Source organism: Phacochoerus africanus, chromosome 5 (assembly GCF_016906955.1).
Source record: "Phacochoerus africanus isolate WHEZ1 chromosome 5, ROS_Pafr_v1, whole genome shotgun sequence".
Classification (NCBI taxonomy): Eukaryota; Metazoa; Chordata; class Mammalia; order Artiodactyla; family Suidae; genus Phacochoerus; species Phacochoerus africanus.
Genome location: NC_062548.1, coordinates 9516269 through 9531481, shown reverse-complemented (window position 1 = coordinate 9531481; position 15213 = coordinate 9516269). Strand labels below are relative to the sequence as shown.

The window sequence follows — 15213 nt, the reverse complement described above, 5'->3', positions numbered from 1 at the left end:
AGTGAGGAAGATACAAGCAAGGGTAGAGGCCAGATACAGAGTTGGAATTGGTTCCTTTATGGAAAAACTGAAAATATAATAAAAATTAAAATAAACCAAGTTTTAAAAAAGCCAGCCCCTGAAGTTTCCACCTCCTGCCTCTGGCCCTCCAGAGGGATGAGGCCCCAACCCCAGGGCAGCAAAAGGGTGAGGGCTTTCTGCCCCTCTTCCCCATTCTATCCCCATCTTAATCACCACAGTGGGGCCCCCAGGAGGAACCAAACCAGGGTAGGGGAGCAGGGACCCAAGGCCCCGTGGCCTGGCGGGGGAGGCTCGGTGTGCACCCAGCCCCAGAGCTCCCGGCCTGTAGTGTGGGCATGGGCAGGGCCCCTCCTAGCCTGGGCCCAGTTGGGGTCGGGGCTGTTAGTTCCAGATCTTGAGGAAGGAGTCCCAGGAGCCTGTGGCCACAGCCATGCCATCATCAGTGACACCAAGGCAGCTCACACGGTTGTCATGGCCTGCGAGGACACCTGTGACACGGGGGACATCAGAATTCATCCAGCCCAAGTTCCCTGTCCCTGCCTGCCCCCCTGCTCAGCTCCAGCCCTCACCTGCACGGTCGCCCTTCATGGCATCCCAGATGTTGCAGTTGAAGTCGTCATAGCCAGCAAGCAGCAGCCTGCCGCTGCGTGAGAAGGCAACAGAGGTGATGCCGCAGATGATGTTGTCGTGGGAATACATGAGGAGCTCCTGGTCGGCCCGCAGATCAAAGAGGCGGCACGTAGCATCATCGGAGCCCGTGGTGAAGGCATAGCCGTTGGGGAAGAACTGTGGGACATAGGACCGGAGTGGGATGAGGGCCCAGGGGCAGGGCAGGGCAGGGCAGGGCCAGGAGACTGGCAGACACGGGCCAGCCCAGCTCCCCCCAGAACTTACTGCCACGGCATTGATGTCGGATTCGTGGCCGATGAAGGTCTGTCGGCACATCGAATCTCGCACGTCCCACAGCTTGATGGAGGCGTCACAGGCTCCTGACACAAAGGTGCGGCCATCGGGGGCCAGCGACAGGGACATTACATCCCCACTGTGTCCAGCAAAACCCACTGTCTGCTGGCCAGTCTCAATGTCCCACAGGGCACTGGAAAGGTGACAAGAAGGGGTCAGAGCAGTGTGCAGGACAGAGGCCCTCTTCCTAACCCCTCCACCCCATGAGCCCAGGCCTGACAGAGCCACTGTGTCACAGAAGCCTGCTCCTGTCCCCAAAGGGTCCCCCCTTCTCCCTCCTTCCTGCCACCAGAGCAAGAGGCTGAGGCGTTGAGGACGACTCTGCCCATGCTTGAGCAAGCTGTGTACTACGTGCTGAGCACTCAGGCACTGCCCCCTCCCCTCAGGAAGTGTGGCCCAGTCCTGATGGCCTAGGTCTGGCAGGGCCTCACCAGGTGGTGTCCCCCGAGCTGGTGATGATTTGGTTGTCATCCAGGAAGCGGCAGCATGACAGGTAGCCTGGGGAAAGGGGCTGGTCAGCCGGGTCTTTAAGGGAGGGCAGCGCAGCCCCTCCCCCCACATCAGTGCCCGTGCCTTGGCAGGCCCCTCTCACCAGTGTGGCCAGGCAGCTCCCGGCTGACCCTGACATTGCCCTCACGGGTCTTGAGGCTGTAGATGGAGCAGATGTTGTCCAATCCCCCACAGGCCACAAAGTTCCCTGAGGGCGCGTAGGCACAGGTCATGACCCAAGAGGAGCGCAGTGGGATAGCGTGGACCTATGGATGAGGGGCAGTGCCCAGGGTCAAAGCTGGCCAGGGGCTGCAGCCCAGCCCCTACCAGCCTCAGGCACCACCTTTACCTTGTTGGTGGTGTAGCTGTCCCAAATGATGAGCTTCCCATCCTGGGAGGCGCTGACCAGCAGCCTGTAGGCGGGTGGCAGGAAGGGCAGAGGGGTCAGCAGGGGAAAGCCCCCTCTGGAGGCAGGGCACCTCTCCTAGCTGGTGGGAGGCACTTCCAAGACAATGCCCAGTAGCAGCCCACAACTTGCTGTTGGTGTGGTCTTGTTTCCCATTCCCTGGGGATGTCAGGGAGCCACGGTCTTCCCAGACTTGGCAACATGAGCATCCTGTTCATGGCACCAGATCGGCAAGGCTCTCCCTCCCCACCTTGCCTGCTGTAAACTCAGCCCCAGGCAAACACGACAGCTCAGCACACAGCCCCAGCTCCACACACCTTGAGTCTGTCCCCCAGTGCATGGCATAGATTTTTGCCAGGTGCCCACGGAGAGTCCTCCGTGTCCTCATCTGGATTCTCCCCACTGGGTCCAGCCCAGCTGTGATCTGGAGGTGGAGACAGAATGGGGTCAGGGAGGTCCAGGCGGCAGCAAGCTTGGAACCCTTGCTCCTTCCCTAAACCCCACGTCCAGCCCTGGGATCATCTCACCTGGGTCAGTGTTGAATCTCCACACGCTTTTCGGGCATCCTATAAGAGATGGCAGAGCCAGTCAGAGAGAAGCAGGAGAAAAGACGGGAGGGGGAGGAGAGGAAAGAAAACAGGAAACAAAGGAGTAGAGAGGACGAGACAGTAAAAGATTAGGGTACCACCCCCCTCCACCTCCATCCCCTTCCCTGGCGCAGTACAGTCAAGCCCCCTCCCCCTGCCCGTTCAGCGTCTCCTGCCCAGCCGGCCAGGCCCTCACCCGGATCTGGTTCCGGAGCTGCTCGGCCTCCTGTCTCAGTTGCTCCAGCTCACTCATGGCGCCGGGCCCGTGGGGCGGGGTTGGGGGCGGCTGGGGGCCGCGGGACGGGGGCTGGGGGAGGCAGCTCCTCGCCGCTGGCCCGAGGCCTGGGGGATGCAGGGCTGACGTCAGGCCCAAGGCCGCCGGGGAAGAAGAGGGAAAGGCGGGGTTGAAGCGCGCGGCCCGGAAGGGGTAAAGCGCCGCTGGGAGGGGGAAGGGAGGGGGCGACAGCGGTGGCTGCGGTGCCACGGACAGGGCCAGGGTCTCCTGGCACTGGTGAGCCGCCTTTGCAGCGGAACAGCTGACTTCCCCAATCTTCCTCCCGCCCCCCGGAAGCGGAGCGGGAAGTGTAAGAGGAAGCGCAGGGGAAACCCCTCCCTCGGACAGCAGCCCGGGCGGGACACCCGAGGCAGGAACTGGGGGCCGGTGGGGGGTGGGGGGGTGGCGGGGAGAGTCCCTTCGAAAACAGACCTGGCGTCCGCCCTGGCCCGCACAGGCACCACCCGCCTAGCACCTAATTTTAAAAGGGGCGTTGCCTCTTTAAGTTCACCCCCACACGCCGCACACTCTCCACGCACACCCCCAGCTTCGACTGGGGGTGGGGGGAGACCAGGGGAAAGCTGGGCTGTTCGTGGGGTTGCCTAGGCAACCGTCACCCGGACTGAGAGCACCTCATTGGTGAAGTGCCCCCACCCTAGCCCGGTTGCTAAGGCAACCGCATCCACGGCAGAGACCTGTAGGGTGGGTGACCCCACCCCCGGCCCCATCGCCCCCGCCCGACCCAGCCTCCCGCCCCTCCCCAGAACCGGCCCGGGTGGCTGTTTACAGGATTTGGAAAAGCCGATTGGGCACTAATAGGTTCGGGACGGCTCACCCCGGATTATCCCTGGGCCGGCTGCGCCCCATTAGCCGCCCGCAGCGGGTGGAGGCGAGGGTGGCAGGGAGGGCAGCCCCAAGCCTCTGCTCCTCCAGCGCCGAGGCTGACGGCCCCGGCGTGCCTGCAGGAAGCCCGTGGGAGCCGCTCTCGAGTAATTAGGTCTCCGAAGAGAGGTCCCGGGCCCCGAGCGCGGAGCTGCTCTCTCCCAGGCGCCGGAGAGCGGGCTGGCGAGCGGACGGCCTCAGGCGGCCCGGCCCCTGCGCCCTCGGCTCCCCAGGAGCCCAGCCTGTGAGCTCCGCGCCGGGCCCCCAGGGGCCTGGCTGGCTCCGCTCCAGCGCCCGAAGTCCTACCCCCCCCCCTCCTTTGGACACCTGTGTGATCCGGCCATGCACACTGCACTCTGCCAACCCAGGCGTCCCCCACCCTGCTCCCACTTCCCCCAGGCCCTGGGCGTTTCTCTTCCCCGCTGACATTTCCCCTCGCTCTGTTCAGCTTTCTACGCCAGAGCCTGGGGACGCCCTTCCAAAGTGGAGGGCAGAGACCCCCATCCCATTTCCCCAGCTCGGGACAAAGCCCCTCAATTCCAGCTGCCGGCAGCCCAGGCCGGGCGGCAGCGCCAGACGCCCCAGGCAGAAGGAAGCAGGCCAGGAGGAAGCCGCTGGGGGCGGGGGCAACGCTCCCAGCCCTCAATCCCTATCACCCTTCCGAGCCCCCTCGGCAACCCCAGATTCTGGGCATACAGCAATTGGGGTCCCAAGGAGAAATGGGGGTGCCACCGCCTCCGCAAAGCTGACGGGGCGAAGGGGAGGCAAGGGACAAGCGAGGGTCCCCGGATCTGGCAGGGGAAGGCGCGGGCCGGTGCGGCTCTTCGAAACGCAGTGGGCCTGGCTCTCCGGCCCCCACGACCTCCATTTTGCCCAAAAGAAAGCTCGGTGGGGGGTAGGGGCGACTGGGAGCTAAGCGTGAGGTTAGGACTGCTAAAGGGAATGAGGTGCCGAGGTCTCTGGTCTAGGGGGTAATGGGTCCAGAAAATAACCTAAATCGAGGGTGGAGACAAGGGAAGGGTGGCCTCGCGGCCTTGCCTGCTTCTCTGAAGATTCTGGACTTTTGCAAGGCGAATGCCAGCGGCGGTGCGAAATGGGAGGACACGAGGGGTGCTACCCCGGGGGAGCTAAGAGGGTGGCAGTGGTGGGGAAAGGGGGCGGGACAGGGCCTAGAGGAAGCCCCGAATTTAGCCCCCCAACTTCTCAGGGAGCAAGAGGCAGGTGGGGGTGAGATGAGGTCTGGAGTCAGGCAAAAGGCCCCTGATGGTGCAGGGAGCGCGTGCGTTATTGGGGGCGAGGGTCCCCCAGTTCCCCTTCCGGGTTTGGGAGCGACGGGGCCATAAGAAGGGAGGGGATGTCTGGGGAGTTACGTCCGCTCCCGAGAGGCCAGACCGGGTAGACAGACGGAAGAGAGGTTCCCCCACGGGAATTTGGGGCTGGGAAGGGGATGAGGACTCCTTTTACCAGCGGAGGTACCTGTGGCGGTGGGACTCTGCGAAGGGTCGCTAGAGGAGAGCGGGAGGTCCTGTCTTCCTCCGCGGCGGAGGCGGCAGCGGCGGCGACGCGGATGGATTTCCTCAGTCACCCCAACTCAACCGTCCAGCGCTGCTCTCCCCAGAGCGGAGGGATCCCGCCCGCCAGTGACGCGGCCGTCGCCGCCGCGCCCAGGGCCCGGCTGGACGAGACTAACTACTTAGCGGGGGGAGGCCGGGGGAAAAAATAGCACTTAGGGGGCAAATATTGACCCCATAACATCAAAGATATTACTCTACATTATTTCGACGCAAAATGGGCCCAGAAAAATACTTTGCTTCCCGAAAAGTCACAAAACATCCCCTCTGGGACTGACATAGGTGGTACCGGCATAGGGGAGGGTGAAACCGCTCGCTGGTCACGTGACCTGCCCTCCCGGATTGGGCGGCTCCAGACTGGGAAGGGGAGCTCGACGCCCCAGTTCTCGCCTTGGCTCCGCCCTTTGTCTGTGAGACCACGCCCCTCCACAGGGGACAGGGTTGAGAGAGATCAGTGCTGATCAGTGCTGGAGAGGCCAGCCGGCCTCAAGGCATAGCGAGGAGGAGCAGTGTTTCCGAAGGTGCCCTGGCGGGAAGCCATGGGGACCAGGGCGGCCCCTGGGAACTCAGGTATGCTGTGAGAACGGCTCTGCCCAGGCAGTGCCCCCGCGTTGCCCAGTGGCTTTTGTGGAACTCTTTATGTGGCGGCATGACACTCTAGTAGCAACTCGTTTATTGAGCTTCATACTTACTTACTCCTCACAGTACTATGAAGTTGAGTACTGGCTTTGTCCCCATTTTACAGTAGTGGAAACAGAGTCCTAGGGCTGCAGAGTTGGAATATGAACCAAGGCTGCTTTATCGACCTTATTGTGTGTATTAATATCTAGCCTCTTGATGAACCTCGCTCTGGACCATCTCCGTGAAGGGATGAGAATGTAAGTATAGGCCTCGGTTTCCACATCTATAAAATGAGAGTGTTGATAGCTACCTGCCCTGCAAGTCACCTTGGATTATTTTAAGATCCTGCGGATTGTGAAAATGTTTTGGAAAGTTCAAGTCAATGAGTAACCTTCATTGAGTCCTCATGCGATTTAAAAGTATTAAAACATACACTTTTCATTTAGCCTCAGTTGAAGGCATTAAAAACAGTTTCCAAAGCACCAATTTTTAAAGAAAATAAGAAAAGTCACATTCTTAATTAAGCACAAATTCCATTTATGGAGCACTCACCAATTCAGTCATATATTAGCAGTAGGTAATATGTGTCAATGAGAATTTGGAAGGGAGGGAGTTCCCATTGTGACTCAGCAGGTAATGACCCCAACTAGTATCCAGTATCCAACTAGTGCCCAGTGGCTTAAGGATCTGGCATTGCGGTGACCTATGGTGCAGTTTGCAGACCGGTTTTGGATCCTGCATTTCTGTGGCTGTGGCATAGGCCAGCAGCTGCAGCTCCTATTCAACCCCTAGCCTGGGAACATCCATATGCTGCAGGCGCAGCCCTAAAAAACAAAACAAAAAGAACTTGGAAGGGATCTTATAGAAAATTTACCTCAGTTTCCTCTCAATCTACAGATGGATTAAAGTGACTTCCTTAAAGTCACTTAGAAAACTAGCAGCCTAGAATGGGAACCCAATTTTGTTAATCTCTATAGGCAAGAATCTCTAAGTTATTCTTCCTCTCACTTTTTTCTTTTCTTTCCTTTTTTTTTTTTTTTGGCTGCCCTGCAGCACATGGAGTTCCTGGGCCAGTGTAGCTTAGCCACATTCAGGACCTAAGCTACAGCTGCAGCAACACTAGATCCTTAACCCACTGTGCCGGGCGTGGGATCCAACCTGTGTCCCTGTGCTCCCAAGAGGCCACTGATCCCGTTGTGCCACACTGGGAACTCCATGCTTCCTCTCGCTTTGGTTTCTGTGTGGATATGTTTCTTTGTTTTAACTCATTCAACAAATAGTTATTAGGTCCCAATGATGTATCAGGCACTGTCTTAGGTACTTGGAATACAAGTTCAAACTTGTGCACCCTCCTCTGCCTGCAGAGAGCTTACAACAGCCGATAGACAACCATGGAGATAACTATTAGTAGTGGGGGCTTTGGAAGTGTCATTCACTGAGAGCAAAACAGTTGGAAAGGGTTACATTTGGGGAGGAAGATCAGGAGTTTGAAGTTGGGGCACGTTAGGCTTAAGGTCCCTAGGAGAAGTACAAGGAAGAATGCTCAGTACTGTTGAAGCAAGTCTGGGGCACAGCAGGAGTCTGTTGGAATAGAGCCTTGAGGATGAGTGGCATTTTAGAGCAGATGAAGTCATAAAGAGGTTCAGGGAAAAGACAGGATGGCCTAAGACCAAGCCTTGAAGAACTCCAACAGTTAAAGGTCAGGCAGAGGAGCTGCCAAAGGAGAAACCAGAGAGCTGAGAAAATCAGGAGAATGTGGAGTTCTGGAACCCCAAAGAAAAGAGTGTTCCAAAAAAGGAATGGTAAACTGTGTTGAATGCTGCAGAAAGATGAATCAAGACTGGACTGGGAAGTGGGCATGGGATTGACCACCGTGGAGGCCACTGCTGATGGTCCAGAGCATTTGCAATGGATGCTCTGCAGTGGGATGAGGGCAAGTGGAGCAATGAAGTGGTAAAGCTTTGGGAATCTTGGCTGGGAGGAGTTGTAGAAAGGTGGGCAGCAGCAGGAAGAGAATGTGGAGTCCAGATATTTGTGTTTTGATTGGAGCTACTGGAGATTATTTTGATAATAAAAAGGACAAGTGAGAGGAGAAAGGTGAAGGATACAGATGGGGTATGACCACTAGATGATCAGTTTCTCCAAGAAAGCAGAAGCCCTGGAGTACATGTGGAGACCTGGCCCTGCCGGGTCATGGGACACTTCCTCCCCCCTCTGACTGTTCTTTCTCAGGCCTTCTCCTCAGCCTCTGCCTCCTCTTCAGGATCCTGGGTAAATGTTGATTTTCTCAAGATCCTGACTTCAGCTTCCTCCTCTCATTCTCTGTGTTATTCACTAGTGACTTCAGTCACTACTGGAACTTTAATTACCCCCTAATTGCTCATCACTCTCAAATCTCTTTCTCTCTCTCTCTCTTTTTTTTTTTGTCTTTTTGCCATTTCTTGGGCCGCCCCCGTGGCATATGGAGGTTCCCAGGCTAGGGGTCGAATCGGAGCTGTAGCCACCAGCCACAGCCACAGCCATAGCAACACAGGATCCAAGCCATGTCTGCAAGCTACACCACAGCTCACGGCAATGCTGGATCCTTAACCCATTGAGCAAGGCCAGGGATTGAACCTGCAACCTCATGGTTCCTAGTCAGATTCGTTAACCACTGAGCCACGATGGGAACTCCTCAAATCTCTATCTCCATGTGCAGACTTGGTGTCTGTTCACCACAGATTGTACCTCTCCAGATGGATATTCATGGACACTGGTGTGTTGGAGTCAGCTCGTGCTGGCTCATATCAGCTCACAAGAGCCCACTGTATACCTCTCTTTGAAACTCCTTCCTTGTTCAATGACATCATGTTAGCACATAAGAATTTTTTTCTTTTTTTTCTCTTTTTTTAAAAATTATAGTTGATTTACAATGTTCTATCAGTTTCTGCTGTACAGAAAAGTGACCCAGTCATACATATATATACACAATCTTTTCCTTACTTTATTCTCCATCATGTTCCATCACAAGTGACTAGATATAGTTCCCTGTGCTCTACAGCAGGACCTCATTGCTTATCCACTCCAAATGTCATAGTTTGCATCTGTTAACCCCAAACTTGCAGTCTGTCCACTCCTTCCCCCTCCCCTTCGGCAGCCATGGAGGACATGTTCTCCATGTCCATGAGTTTGTTTCTTTTCTGCAGATAGGTTCATTTGTGCCATATACTAGATTCCATCTGTAAGTGATATCATATGGTATTTGTCTTTCTCTTTCTGACTTACTTCACTTAGTATGAGGGTCTCTAGTTCCATCGATGCTGCTGCAAATGGCATTATTTCATTCTTTTTTATGGCTGAGTAGTATTCCATTGTGTATATGTACTGCATCTTCTTATCCATTCATCTGTTGATGGACATTTAGGTTGTTTCCATGTGTTGGCTATTGTGAATGGTGCTGCAAAGAACATAGGGGTACATGTATCTTTTTCAATGAGAGCTTTGTCTGAATATATGCCCAGGAGTGGGATTGCTGGATTGTACGGTTGTTCTATATTTAGTTTTCTGAGGTTCCTCCATACTGTTTTCCATAGTGGTTATACTGATTTACAATCCCACCAACAGTGAAGGTGGGTATCCTTTTCTCCACACCCTCTCCAGCATTTGTTATTTAACTTGTTAATGATGGCCATTCTGACCAGTGTGAGGTGGTACCTCATTGTAGTTTTGGTTTGCATTTCTCTAATAATTAGTGATGTTGAGCATTTTTCATGTGCTTCTTGGCCACCTGTGTATCTTCTTTGGAGAAATATCTGTTTAGGTCTTCTGCCCATTTTTCAATTGGGTTGTTGTTTTTTTGCTGTTGATTTGTGTAAATTGTTTGTATATTTTGGAGATTAAGCCCTTGTCGGTTGCATCATTTGAAATCATTTTCTCGCATTCCGTAGGTTGTCTTTTTTTTTTTTTTTTATAGTTTCCTTTGCTGTGCAAAACTTGTAAGTTTGATTAGGTCCCATTGGTTTATTTTTGTTATTTCTATTGCTTTGGGAGACTGACCTAAGAAAGCATTTGTATGGTTGAAGAGAATATTTTGCTTATATTTTCTTCTGGGAGTTTTATAGTGTCTTATTTTATGTTTAGGTCTTTAAGCTATTTTGAGTTTATTTTTGTGCACAGTGTAAGAGTGTGTTCTAGTTTCATTGATTTATATGCAGCTGTCCAGTTTCCCAGCACTACCTGCTGAAAAGACTGTCTTTTTCACATTTTATGTTCTTGCTTCCTTTATAGAAGATTAATTGACCATAGGGGTCTGGAATGATGTCATGTTGATAGTAGTAACTTGTAATTGTTATGGTGGGAGTATTTACACCATGGAAATCAATGAATGCTTCAGATTGAGGGTCCCTTCCCTGAAGAGCTGGCTGGGTTTTTTTTGTTTTGTTTGCTACACCTGTGGCATGTGGAAGTTCCTGGACTAGGAATGGAACCCATACCACAGCAGGGGCCCAAGCCATAGCAGTGACAACACCAGATCCTTAACCTGCTGCACCACCTGGGAACTCCAAGAGCTGGTTGTTAAAACAGCTACTACATATCACTGTTCGCAGGTGTCTTACACTCAGCATACTCAAAACTAAATTAATCCTCTTCCATCCCACCTCATCCTACCCAACCCTACCCCTCCTCTGAATTTCTTAATGCAGCTAACAGCACCACTATCCACCCAGGAGCTTCTCACTCCCTCATTCCCTGTATCCAAAGAATGGTCAACTAGTGAGGCTATAGTCCAAGCAGCTATAACAGAGTCCCCAAAATTCAGTGGCTTAAGTGACAACCCCAAAATAGATCTTGTGGGACTGTGCGGTAACTCGGCCATCCTCAACATGTGACTTCCATCTCTGTGTCCAGTGTGGCCCGGGCATTTCCCTTTATTATATCTGAAGCTCATCTCTTGGGAAGGGGGGTGGCATGGAATGCACAAGTTCTTTCCTGTTTAAGGACACCGCTACCTTCTGCTCAGAAGTTGGCCAGATGCAAGGAAGGCTGGGAAATGTAGACAAAATGTAGTCTCTAGGCACATACCCAGCTAAAACATTGTTCATAAAGAAAGGAGGGAGGGGAGTTCCTTGGTGGCTCAGCGGAAACTCTGGAAAGTATCTTCCTAAAATGCAAGTTGGAGGAGTTCCTGTTGTGGCTCAGTGGTTCACAAACCCAACTAGTATCCATGAGGACGTGGGTTTGATCCCTGGCCTTGTTCAGTGAGTTAAGGATCCAGTGTTGTCATGAACTATGGTGTAGGTTACAGGTATGGCTTGAATTCCGAGTTGCTGTGGCTGTGGTGTAGGCCAGCAGCTACAGCTCCGATTTGACCCCAGCCTGGGAACTTCCATATGCCACAGTTGCGGCCCTAAAAAGACCAAGGAAAAAATTAATTAATTAAAAATCAGTCAATCAATCAAATACAAGTTGGGTTGTACAACTTTGCCATCCAAAACTAGGCAGTAGTTCCTCCTCAGTTCTGTGAGAAGGGCCAAACTTGTTTGCAAGACACACAGGCTGGGTCTTGTCCCCTCTACCATGAATGCCTTCTATACCTACTCCAATTCCACTTCCTTGTCAGCCGGGAAACTTCATTTTTCTGTCTTAGTTTAAATATTGCCTCCCTGACGACACTGTTCTTTGTGCCCCACTGCAATGCTGGCTCCATTCCTATTGCAGCTTTTACTGGACTGTTCCTTTCTTGGCACTTGCTGCCTGTCCTAGGGGCTCCCTGGGAAATCAGGACACTTGGTTTGTCTGGCAGAAGTCTGAGTGAGAGCTCACTAAGCAATGACAGACCTTCACAAGATACCAAATTATATCCAAGGTGTGGGGTCTCAGGCTCATGGCCTACCACCTTCAATGTCATTACCAGGTGCGCAGGCTTCTAATGTGAGAACCTCCAGATGACTTTATTGAGCTAATTGTTTAATCATCCATCTTCCAGAATAGACATTAAATTGTACGAGCCACATCAAATTGTACGAGCCATTTTATTCCCAGTGCCAATCAGGTACCTAGAGAATATCTATGAAGTAAATAGAAGCATGGCAACATCTTCCCCAGGATCAATACTTTTCACAGTTCAAATCTCACCTCTGTCCCTTTCCAGCTTAGTGACCTTGGCCAAGTCACTTAACATCTCCAGGAGCCTCTCTCTCCCTTGCAAAATGGGGGTGATAATTGGGTCATTATGAGGACTAAAATATTAATATTTGTAAAGCATTTATAACAGTCCCTGGAACATAGCAGATGCTTTGTGTTTGTTAAATAAAAATAGTATTCAGGAGTTCCCTGGTGGCCTAGCAGTTAAAGACTTGGCATTGTCACTGCTGTGACAGTTACTGCTTGAGTTACTGCTGTGGCTTGTGTTCAGTCCCTGGCCCAGAAACTTCTGCATGTGAGGGCATGGCCAAAAAAAAAATATATATATATATATAGGGTTCAGGCATGAACAAGTAAGTCTTTGACTGTTTCTTCAGTTTCATCTTCTCTTACACTGGTCTCTGCCACCAGCTCGTCTCCAACTCTTCTTCTAGACTGAGCTCCTATTTCCTTTGCCCACACAGTTCTCTGGATGGAAGACCTTTCCCACCTTGGTTGCCAGTGAATCCCTCTTCATCCTTCACAACAGCTCAGACTTCACATTAGAAGCCTCCCCAGACTTTCAGAGACAAGTAGCCCTTCCCTCATCTGGACCTCCATTTCACCCCCTTTCATGCAAGTCCGAGTTCCCCACTGCACCAAAGCTCCTTGAGAGCACGGATATATCTTATGTGCCTTAGTATTCCCATACCTGTACAATGTCTGCTACACCGTAGGCATAAAAGATGTTTGTTGAATCAATGATGGATGAAGGAAATATATATACAGTGATATATATATGAAATATATTAATAAACTTTAACTTAACCATTTCCATAATGCAATAGAATATCATGTCAGATCATATGACAAATGAAAATTGGCTGCAGGTAACTGGAATTTAAATCAAGTCTAGTCCTGTAGCTAGCTGACTGTAGCTCTTCCACCAACCATGAGAGGAAAAATCACTTCACCAGATCAACCACAGATTTCTATGAACATATGAATAATAATACCAAAGCCTCAAAAATGCCCCAGGGATTTTCTTTGGACCGAATGCTTGCTGAATAGTCCTTGTGTCCAGCTCTTAACCAGGGGTTTGATTCTGGCATCAGATTGAATCCTCAGTATTGTCTCCCCTCCAGATGGGGACAGTGAAGCCTGGAGAGACACAGAGATGTCATCTGTCAATTAACTGATGAGAGAGGTGAATTCTAGTCCTGGTTCTGCTCCAGTGGGCTGTGTGACCCAAGACCAGGCCCTGCCTCTCCCTGGGGGAATATCCCTGTAAAATCTAGGAGTTGGATCCCTGATCAGTAAGGTTCCTCCTGACCTGGGCAGTTTCTGAATCCTAGATCCTGACTGGGATGGGGGAGGGGGTAGTGGGAATTGACAAGGTATATTTACAGGGGAAGTGAAGCAGCCTCATTCAGTGTCCACCAAAGGAGAGGTGCAGGCCATGGATAGCATCACTTTCCCCTCCAGTTTCCCTTTAATCTCACCTCAGCATTTTGAAAGATGAGGAAATGCAGGTGCTGAGAGGTTAAGGGCTCATCCAATTCATCCAGTTCATCCAGGCCTCCCTTTATAGAGGCCAGTGACAGACCTAGGGTCACTCTGGAATATTTCCATTTCCCAGCTCCTGAGTCAGCTCTCTGTCCTCCAGCTCACCCCTCCTACTGAAGCCTCCAGTCTGGGGAGCCAGGCCTGGACTAAGAACCAACTCTGAGTATGTGAAATGCCACCGGCACCAAGTAGGTAACAGATGAGCCAGCTCAAACCATCTGTGAGCATCTGGTGAACTTCAGGGGCATTCAGCCATTGTTCAGAACCCTCTTCCTTGGCTACTTCTGGTCTTAATGTCCCCCTTACCCCCAAACAAGTAGGTAGGAGTGCCCCTGAGCCACACAAGTATTCACACATACATTCATGTATGTGCATATGCACACACATGCTGACACACTCAAACACACACAGTTAAGAACACACCTACACACAGGCTCACAAAAGAGTGTCTCAGCTGAGCCAGACTTTCAGAGCTGATCCTTGGCCTTCAATATCAAAACTGCTGTGGAGGAGTTCCCACTGTGGTTCAGTGGAAACAAACCCAACTAGTAACCATGAGGATGCAGGTTAGATCCCTGGCCTTGATCAGTGGGTTAAGGATCTGGCATTGACCAAGCTGTGGTGTAGGTTTAAGGAAGACATGGCTCAGATCTGGTGTTGCTGGGGCTGTGGTGGTGTAGGCGGGCAGCTGCAGCTCAGATTTAACCCCTAGCCTGGGAACTTCCTTTTGCCTTGGGGTGTGGTCCTAAAAAACAAAACAAAACAAAACAACAACGGAGTTCCCATCGTGGCGCAGTAGTTAACGAATCCGACTAGGAACCACGAGGTTGCGGGTTCGTCCCTGGCCCTGCTCAGTGGGTTAATGATCTGGCGTTGCCGTGAGCTGTGGTGTAGGTTGCAGACGCGGCTTGGATGCCACGTTGCTGTGGCTCTGGCATAGGCCGATGGCTCCAGCTCCAATTAGACCCCTAGCCTGGGAACCTCCATATGCCGTGGGAGCGGCCCAAGGAATGGCAAAAAAAAAAAAAAAAAGCAAACCCCGCCCACCCCCTCCTCCCCCAAGTGGCCTCAGGCGATGCCCAGAAAAACCTAGGAGCCTCTGGTACAAAACCTGCTTGCTTGATAAATAGCTCCTGAAAGGAACAGATAAAGAGAGCGAAAAGGAAAGGAAGCAAAAGCTAGGTTAGCTGAGTGCCATGTATGAATACGTGTACATGTGTGTACACGTGTGTATGTATAAGGTGTAGGCACTAGGGGATGAGCAGGAAAAGAGGAGTCATCAGAAAGACAAGGGTGGAAAGAAACAGGGAGAAAATCGAGACACACCTGCTCCCTTACCTCTCCTTCTCCTTCCCTACCCCACTTTCCTGGTGATTTCATTTAGTTCAGGGTATGGCAGAACCTTGCTCAGGAGCCTGAGAATGGACGAGTCTCCGAGACTATGGCGCCCTCTCCTCGACCCCATTTTAAAATAAGGAAGCAGAAGCCCTGTCGGTCACCATGCAGAGTCCTGATCTCCGGATGGACAAGGTTTCCATCTCTTGCCTACTCCTGCTTCTTGCCTGCCTATCCCTTAGGGCGGGCCTCGAGGTCCTTGATCCCGTTAATTCCCTCCCCGACGCCTAATGTTGAAGTGTCTGGCCCTTTAAAGCAGCAGCCCCCGGTCGAGTTATTGTCTCCCCTCTCAGCCAATCGGCGGCGCCGTTGGGGGCGGGGGGACCCGGCCTCCCG

General features: G+C 52.2%; 1 protein-coding gene across 1 annotated transcript; it reads right to left on the bottom strand.

Moving 5' to 3' along the window:
- Positions 1-36: 36 nt before the first annotated feature.
- GNB2 (G protein subunit beta 2) lies at positions 37-5265 on the bottom strand. Its single transcript, XM_047779722.1, has 10 exons — positions 5099-5265; positions 2663-2808; positions 2407-2445; positions 2197-2303; positions 1823-1886; positions 1577-1739; positions 1416-1482; positions 916-1117; positions 591-807; positions 37-509 (listed from the first exon to the last, which is right to left on the bottom strand). The coding sequence occupies exons 2-10, from the start codon at positions 2717-2719 to the stop codon at positions 403-405; spliced, it is 1023 nt and encodes a 340-aa protein (XP_047635678.1). The 5' UTR covers positions 2720-2808; positions 5099-5265; the 3' UTR covers positions 37-402.
- Between the last annotated feature and the right edge of the window lie 9948 nt (positions 5266-15213).

What these genes read in the sequence shown, in the direction of transcription:
- GNB2 (XM_047779722.1), bottom strand. Translation starts at nt 2,719, where the DNA reads ATGAGTGAGCTGGAGCAACTGAGACAGGAGGCCGAGCAGCTCCGGAAC. An exon ending in ACAGCTACACCACCAACAAG is followed by an intron (nt 1,740 to 1,822) that starts GTAAAGGTGGTG and finishes CCTCATCCATAG; the next exon opens with GTCCACGCTATCCCACTGCG. An exon ending in CATGAAGGGCGACCGTGCAG is followed by an intron (nt 510 to 590) that starts GTGAGGGCTGGA and finishes CCCGTGTCACAG; the next exon opens with GTGTCCTCGCAGGCCATGAC.